Source organism: Herpailurus yagouaroundi, unplaced genomic scaffold (genome assembly GCF_014898765.1).
Source record: "Herpailurus yagouaroundi ecotype Mexico unplaced genomic scaffold, PumYag 490, whole genome shotgun sequence".
Lineage (NCBI taxonomy): Eukaryota > Metazoa > Chordata > Mammalia > Carnivora > Felidae > Herpailurus > Herpailurus yagouaroundi.
In genome coordinates, this window is record NW_024412707.1 from 145,433 (window position 1) to 154,437 (window position 9,005).

General features: G+C 41.8%; 1 protein-coding gene across 1 annotated transcript in view; it reads left to right on the top strand.

Annotated features, from left to right (window-relative positions):
* Positions 1 to 9,005, top strand: part of PI4KA (phosphatidylinositol 4-kinase alpha) — a 113,609-nt gene that overhangs the window by 19,633 nt on the left and 84,971 nt on the right. Inside the window, exons 3-7 of the mRNA XM_040464665.1 lie at positions 953 to 1,046; positions 3,717 to 3,805; positions 5,758 to 5,830; positions 6,435 to 6,694; positions 7,220 to 7,286. Of these exons, the coding sequence (XP_040320599.1) occupies positions 953 to 1,046; positions 3,717 to 3,805; positions 5,758 to 5,830; positions 6,435 to 6,694; positions 7,220 to 7,286 (583 nt within the window). The remainder of the gene's footprint in view (positions 1 to 952; positions 1,047 to 3,716; positions 3,806 to 5,757; positions 5,831 to 6,434; positions 6,695 to 7,219; positions 7,287 to 9,005) is intronic.

Consider the following 9,005-nt stretch of genomic DNA (forward strand, 5'->3'; position numbering starts at 1 on the left):
TTTTTTTTTTCTTTTTTTTTTTTTTTTTTTTTTTGAGAGAGAAAGAGCATGAGCAGAGAATGGGTAGAGAGAGAGGGAAAAAGAGGATCCGAAGCAGGCGCCATGCTGACAGCAGCAAGCTCGATGTGGGGCTTGAACCCAAGAATTGTGAGATCATGACCTAAGCTAAAGTCAGATGCTTAACTAATTGAGCCACCCAGGAACCCCTTGGAGTCATGTTTTCAATATCACCACATGTGTTTATCAGTGTTTCAGAACCAAATGGTATTCCTCTTCTCAGGAGCACTTACCTAATCCTTAACTGGAGCAGTTATAAGTAGGGAAACAGCCAAAAGAGCCAGTCATAGAAGATTGTGAAGTTACATGTTGACTGGCTAGTTTGGAAACTAGAAGAAAGTAGTTTTTGTATTGGCTAATGATGGCTATTAAGTCTAATGCTCAGATTGAGAGAAGCAAAAGGAAACATGAAGCAGAAAATTAAGAAAAAAAAAAGAAAAAAGAAAAGGGGACAAAGGCCATGAATAACAGAAGTATCACCAAGTTTAAAAGCTTCTGGCTGTGAGCTTCCCTCAGTCCAGAGGATCTGATCCTGGGGCCCACTGAAAGGCTTGAGGGCTTTCTGAATACTCTTACTGAGGCAGTTTTGAGATTGTGTGCTCACACATACCTTCTGGAGAGGCCCTCGTAGGGGCCCAATGTCCAGAGGAGGCCAGAACCAGGCTGGACATTCAGAGCAGAAGAGCAGGTTGTAGCCCTTCCCTTAGGCACCTAGTGCAGGCTTATGGGATGACCTCGGACGCCCCCTGCTGCCACCACATGGAAATAGGAAGGGTGCAATGCCATGGGACCATCCATATTTGAGATGATTTGGATGTGTATGCTTTGCTTTAGGCTTAGTACTAAAAAGCTACCAGCCACACATTTGTATTAAATGTTTGTTTTTTTTTTTAAGCATAAAGATTCCGTGGTTCCTTACCTTCTCCGACTGCTTAAAGGTCTTCCGAAAGTGTATTGGGTAGAAGAAAGCACAGCTCGGAAAGGCAGAGGTAATTTTGTATAACGTTTTCCCTGAATTCAGGGAAGAACATGTATGCTCACAGTCTGTAAAGATCAAGTGTTTAATCATGTTAATGCATCAAGTACAGTGTTTTTAGCTGGTTCCACTCCTGGCTGTGGGACAGCTGCCTGCCTGCAGCAACATGGGCTATGCTTACTCACTGTTGTCCAGAGTCCATGGTGAAGGTGGGGCAAAGGCAAGGCTGATAAAACTGACTTTGTATTGTACTCTGGGAGTGAACAGGAACTTGGAGACCTGCGGGAACCTTTTCTCATGTCTCATTGCCAGAACTGGGTCCCCTGCCCATCCCTGAACCTGTCTTTCTTACCCTTCGATGAATAGGCTCACTCCTGGAGTGAGGCCAGTTCTCCAGATTTCATCACTGCTTCTCAAAAAGGAAGGGTGAGATGTATGTCCAGGATTTGAACACCATGTCCACTATAAATAATAAATAGTTTATCATTTTGTTGCTGTTGGCTGAGTTTTAAATTTTGCACCTTTAAGAATGGTAATAAGCCTGCTATGTGCCAAGCATTGTGCTAACCGCTTGTAACACTGATATTCCCATACATTGATTTCCCAAGACTCCCAAATCAGTTTGGAACACCACCAACATTTTAGAGATCACGACCCTGGAGACCAAAGTTTTCTTATAGTCTCCCTCTGTGAGACCCACGGCCCACCTTCAGACAAAGCAAGGGGTTGGTGTCTATAAAGAAAGCCCTTGTTCTTTTGGTTGGTGGCACGGCCCTAATTTGTTGGGTGGGCTTAGCCTGCTAAGGGTGGCTTTTGCTGATCTCATGAACATCCTGCCTCAGCCTAGTCCTCTCGTTCTTTGGGTTTCATCATTTCTGGTAACATACTATGCCTAAAACTGACAGACCCCAGATTATGCATGTATCCTCAAATTTAAAGGACTACAAATTTTTTTTTTTAATTTTTTTTTTTCAACATTTATTTATTTTTTTGGGACAGAGAGAGACAGAGCATGAACGGGGGAGGGGCAGAAAGAGAGGGAGACACAGAATCGGAAACAGGCTCCAGGCTCTGAGCCATCAGCCCAGAGCCTGACGCGGGGCTCGAACTCACGGACCGCGAGATCGTGACCTGGCTGAAGTCGGACGCTTAACTGACTGCGCCACCCAGGCACCCCATGGACTACAATTTTTTTAATTGAAATGTAGTTGACATACAATATTATATTAGTTCCAGGCATACAACAGTGATTTGAGGTGTATATACATTACAAAGTGATCACAGTGATAAATCTAGCTACCATTCGTCACCATACCAAGTTGATACTTATTATTGACAGTATTCCCTATGTGGTACATTGTATCCCTATGTCTTATTTGTTTTAGAACTGAAAGTTTGTACCTTTTAATCCCCTTCCCCTATTTCGTTCATCCTCCCACCCTAAAGGTCTACAGATTAGATAGAAAGCATTGCTAAAAAGTCAAACATCTCTCTGTCAACCATTGTTATCTAACTTGGGGAGAAGTAGAATACCAGTAGAAGTTGATTCTATTTTCTTTCCTTTCCAAACAAATACCGCTTCTATGTACATGGACTCCTATTAGAATGTAAGTGTTAGCATTATTTGAAGCATTGTTAGGGATATATAAATCTCCAATTATTGGGTAACATTTCACTCTTTTATTTTTTACGAAGGCAATATGATTTAGACCTTTAAACTCTAGAGCAGTAGTTCTCAAACTGGCATTCCTGGATCAGCAGCCTCAGTGTCAGAACTTGTCAGAAATGCAGATTCTCAGTCCTTGCATCAGAGCTGCTGAATTAGAAGTCTGGGACAAGGAAGCCTCCAGGTGATCCTGATCACACTCTAGTTTGAGAAGGACCTAGATCTGCATCTTAAAATTATAAGTACGGAAGTGAACACATAACAGTCTTCTGCCATGTACTATGAGTAGATCCATAAATCAGTGGGCAGCTCTCTGTCCTTGATTTAATTCAACGCTCAAAATTGATTAAATATTTAATAGCAATTGGCTCTACACAGCAGTGATTCTGACATTTTTAAGGTGCACACCATAGAAGTACTGGTTAGCTTTGGTCTTTTAGGTACAGTGATCCCTTCCCAACCTTGAGTCCATGCTCCTGAGAACCTCCCAATGAGGGGGCTCGGTAGTAGATGGGCTTAAAAACCTATTAGGAATAGAGCAAATCTTTGGAAGCTCTTATTAGGATTTTCTCCATTTGTCAAAATAAAGCAGAAAAGAAATATAAACAATTCAGTTTAAAGTAGTGGTAATTGGTATTTGACAGGTAGCCTCATATACCATTTCTTACACTTTATCAAGATTGGTTTCTCACCCTAGGTAGAAATTTAGGTCAGGAATTAAAAAATGGAGTCTGTTATGTTGAGAGAGCTGTATAATCTCAAACTATAAACTGGCTCAGAAACATTTAAGTTTGTTGAACCAAAGCATTCTATTAAAAGAAATTAGGGGTATTTCTCAGCAAACAAGTTGGGCCCATATCTGTTCTTTTCAGGTTCACCTCACTGAGGGCAGCCACCCCTATAAACTGGTCCCTTGGCAGATCCTGTGAGAAAGGGAACTTACTGAATCAGGTGGCCAGTACGTGTAGCCCAGTGTCTCAGTGGTAATGATCTGACTCATGTCTGTGTGCCTTCCAGCCACCCTCCCGGTTGCAGAGAGTTTCAGCTTCTGCTTGGTCACTTTGCTGTCTGATGTGGCTTATAGGGACCCCTCACTTCGGGATGAGGTAAGTGTGTGGTGAGTTGGAGTGCATTTCTGTATGATCAAAGAGAGTCCCAAAGTAACAGAAAAGAGTAAATAAAATTTTGAAGTGATTTGGTTGTTTCTGTTGATTTATTTTGTACTAACACACCTAAGAAATGTTAAATATATACTAACAATACCCAGTGACCACTTGAGTCTTCTTTCATCCAGCCCTCCCCATAATTCTGTGAGGTAGGCAGCACAAGGCCAAGGCAGCTGACTTTCCTGATGGCTCACAATCCCTGTTGGAGATTGAAGTCATTCATGGAAGGAAATGATCTAGATTGTTGAAATTATACCCAGATTTTAAGTGCCCTAATTTTTTTTGGTTTGAATTTATTTTGTTGAAATGTTACTTAAATGCGTTTCATACTCCCCTCCTTTTTAAACAAAGAATACGATCATAATCTAAACTTTTTCTTAATCAGATTTTTTGTTTTAAAAATCAGTATGTATATGCTGCTATCCTCAGGACCTGCCAAGGAGTGCCTGGTTGCTTGTCTATATGTTAAATATTCCCAGCTAGCTATGCTTTTTGAGTCCTTGTATCTTTTTTAATTTCTAAAATCTCTTCATATCAAAGTGTAAATTCTATTGTCAGTATTTCTGTCATTAACATTCTTCTCCATTCTTTTTTCTTAGTTTACGTTCTTTATTTGTAAGTTGGCTAAAGAGATAACTAGATCTACTAGAATCATGTATCATTATTTCAAAAGTTAGGCTAGAAATTAAGGGCTTTTCTGTAAATAACATTTATCAAAATGTCAATGCTAAAGATGATGGCATAACTTCAGTACACAAAGTGGAGAAAGCATTGCTTTTCAAGTCTTTGTATGTTACTCAGCATCATTTAACATTAGCAAAATGTCAGAAATTTGCCTTGATTAGGAACACGTTGTATGAGACCAATTTTATTCTCTTCTTTGTCTGGGATTTCCAAGACTGGTAGTAGAGGGAAATAAGGTAGATACAGTCTAGTTGATCTTCATCCACGCTTTAGACAAACACTCCTCCTGACATCCTGAATCTGGAATATGGGCTGAGGGTCAAAACAATTTGGAAAGTTTGCAAAGCTGCCTAAAGGGCCATCCCAGAGGGTGACAGGGTGCTGGCCCAGCAGGAGTCTTCCCTAGGTCTGCCCTATACACTGAAGCAAAAGGAGCCAGGGCCATAAATGAAAATTCAGAAAGGAAGTTGGTTTCATTTGTAGATGATACAAAGCTGGGAATCAGAGACCAGTATAATGAGCTAAAGCTAATCCCCTGAGTTTTTGTAGACATCAGTGACAGGCGAAAAATACCAACATCAGTAGAGTTGGCAGCATGTGTAAAAAAGATTTAAGTATTTTACATATCAGTGAGCTCTTTGAGCCAGCATTGTGAAGTGGCTGCCGAACAGCTGATGTCATGTATATGGAAGGCTAGAATCTGTGTTGAGTTTGATGATTACTCAGGGGGAGTCCCAGCATCCCTGGAATATTAATGTATCTTCCTGAGCACCACAATTAGAGACTGTTTCTGACACATGGGACTATTGTGAAATCAGAAGCTGGCACTCAGGATCATGAAGGACTTGTAATCATAAGAAATGGATTAAAAGAACTAGAGATATTTAACCATGAAAAGAGATTTGGGGTCCTATCACCTGTTTCTCAAATATGGAAGGTGTAGCTCCAAGGCCAGTGGTCACAAGCCCCAGAGGACAACATTGGCCCAGAGTTAGGAGGCGCTCTTTGCCAACCCAGGAGGTTAAGTTTCTGTCTCTAGAAGGTCAACTGATTGGCCACTTGGCAGAGCTGTCATGCGGGGTTTTATGTATCACATATGGGGTTGGACAAGATATTGTCTAAAGATCCTTCCAATTCTGAATGAATTTTGTGGTACTTATCCGATTTTATTTATACGTTTGTCTTTTCTGTTTCCTTGGCTGTTACAGATTTTAGAGGCACTTTTGCAGGTTTTGCATGTTCTTTTGGGAATGTGCCAGGCCTTGGAGATTCAAGAAAAAGGTATGATTATAGATCCAAGGCTTTTTTTTTTCTTAATGGTTTGTGATTATTTTTTTCCCTTGCTTTTCCCAGTCTTCTTTTTTTGTTCTTTACTATTTATGTACTTGATGGATGAAACCTTCCTATATTAGTTTGCCTTTGTTGTGTGTTAAAGAGGTCACATGGGAGTCATGAGCACAGCTCTGCTACCTGAATGCCAGGTGACTTTAGACAAGTCACCTCACCCTTTCTGGGCCTCAGTTTCCTCACTTATAACATGCCTGACTGCCTCTAGTATGAGGTTACCTATATAATCCCAGGAGGAAGAAATATATGGTTTAAGTATAGTAAAGGTACCTGATAACAAGACTTACCTGTGTTATTGATTTGAGTGTACCATGAACAGATTAAGACCTCCCAAAAAGAGCAGCTGTGTGTGATGGAGATGTAGTCTGAAGTTGTTAATGTCAGCCCTTAAGGCTAACCTGTTGCTATGACTTGTTCTGACCCCCTACTTGGGGGTAGGGGGAGGTTGTGAGATGTCAGCCAGTGTTACAAGCTGGTGCAGCACAGCTCTCTCCCAGGGAACTTTCTGGTATTGGAACATTCTCTCTTTGTCTTTTAGAATACCTTTGCAAATACGCAATCCCATGCCTGATAGGAATCTCACGAGCATTTGGGCGTTACAGCAACACGGAAGAGTCTCTCCTGTCAAAACTGTTCCCCAAAGTCCCTCCTCATTCCCTCCGAGTCCCTGAGGAGCTTGAAGGCGTGCGGAGGCGATCTTTCAATGACTTCCGTTCCATCCTCCCCAGCAATCTGCTGACAGTGTGTCAGGAGGGCACCCTGAAGAGGAAGACCAGCAGCGTGTCCAGCATCTCTCAGGTGGGGCTGTGCTCCTGGGAGGCAGGCAAAGAGGTCAGGTCTTGTGAAGTACTCGGAAAAAAACCCCACTCGCGTGCTATTCAAGGAAACTCACAAAACAGAAAAGGTTCTCACTGGAAATCTCTGTAAAATAAAGGCTTCTTTTGTCTATTGAAGATTTAGAAGTGATTTAATCTCCTAGTCATGAAGTATGTTTCCTAGCAGTTGGGTGCCAAGCTCTATTCTGAGTGGGGGACAGTTGGTGCCCTTAAGAAGTATATAATTGACTCATGGTCACAAGATAAAGACACCAAATGCTGAGAATAATTCATCTCAGTAATGATGTATAAAATATATGGCTAGGCACAAAGAATTTAGGCATATGATATATAGTAGAGAACGCTGTAGCTAAGGTGGGCTTTGGGGAGGAGGTGAGGTGTGAACTAGGACTTGAGGTACAAATGTTGGGCTGGCAGAGACCTTGTCTGAGGCAAAACTGCCTGAGGTTTGGCGTTTTCTGATATGTCAGGTGGTTTTGTGTTTCAGGTCAGCCCTGAACGTGGGATGCCCCCTCCCAGCTCCCCTGGAGGATCTGCTTTTCACTACTTTGAAGGTGGGCTTCACCTTTCTGACCAGAATATTGACCTAGTAACTTGGCGGGCAGGTTCACTGTGAGCTCTTGTGACATTAAAGATGCTAATACTAGTGTTCTGCTGTTGTGCATCTAGAGAGTCAAGCTTTTATAAGGCATTTAGTTTCTAGTTTTGTTCAGACTTCTTAAAATTTAATTTTAAAATATTTCAAATATGGAAAAAAGTGCAGAAAATAATATACAGACCCCATGTGCCTGCTATCAGAATTTTAATAAATTATCCTTAGGAAAGCGCTGGTTTTCAGGTGAAAGTAATAATGGTAGGTCCTTCTCTTTTTTTGTTTGAAGGTCATTAAGTATGCAAATAATATTTTTAAAAATACAATAATATGAGTAGTACTTTTTATGGAGCTTTGTGGGTCAAAAGCATTTCCACATAATTTGCTGAATTTGATTCATATGACAGCCCTGTACAGTGTCAGACATGTGGTAAAATCACCTCTACCTTATCTTCAAGGAAAGTAAGACTCAGGTTAAGTGGTAGGAAGTGGGGAAACCAGAATGCCATGCCTCACAATGCCACTTATTCCATCTTTGGATCATGCTAATTATTAAAAGCATTTCTCAATAGGACCTTGAAAGATGTGAAGGGAATTTTTAAAAAATGAGGGGAGAATCTGAACTCAAATAAATGTGGGTGGTGTTGCATAGAGTATCTCTTGGCTGTGTAAGAATGTACCCTGTGTTATTATCTATGTGTATGTTAAAATGTAAAGGGGCCAAGCTCACCCACTCAAACTCCCACTCCTCCCAGAGAGAATCACTTGTGGTTGAATATATCCCTTTAGGCTTTAAACAGCCCCTTGGCCACCTGCCTGTCCTTGGGGCATCTGAAGACAGCCATGATGTGCCCTCAGAGGCTTCTTTTTCCCTGGTGAACAGCTCTTTTTCTGTTCTCTGTACTCAGGGGTCCTTCTCTACTGGGGCTGCCCTGCTTTGAGCACTTCTAGTGAGTACTCAGGATTAGGGTGCACCCAGGTGTGGGCTGATTGTGTGAGCTTCCTGTGCTCCTTCAGCAGATGCAGGCTGGCACTCAGCGGTGCTCAGGCCAGCCTCTGTGCCAGCCTCTCTGCCTCAGTGGTGAGTTCCACAGATGATTTTCCTGCTCTTGGGAGTGCACTTCATTGTCAAAGAAACAGGCAGGAAGCACACTACTCCTTCTTCCTTTTCTGCCTGAGTGCCTCTGTTTGACTATGATCTTTCTTTTCTTTTCTTTCTTTCTTTTCTTTTTTTTTTATTATTATTATTTTATTTTATTTTTATTTTCTTTTTAACGTTTATTTATTTTTGAGACAGAGACAGAGCATGAACGGGGGAGGGTCAGAGAGAGGGAGACACAGAATCTGAAACAGGCTCCAGGCTCTGAGCTGTCAGCACAGAACCCGACGCGGGGCTCGAACTCACAGACCGCGAGATCATGACCTGAGCCGAAGTCGGATGCTTAACTGACCGAGCCACCCAGGCACCCCTCTTTTTTTTTTTTTTGAAGATTTTATTTTTAAGTAATCTCTATACACAATGTGGGGCTCGAACTCACAACCCTGAGGTCAAGAGCCTCATGCTCTACTGAGTGAGCTGGCCAGGGTGCCCTGACTCTGATTTTTGTTACATTTTGTCTCTCTTCTCTTTCCAGACCCTCTTCCACTTCCACAGAGCTGTAAGAATTTTTTAAAAGAGTTC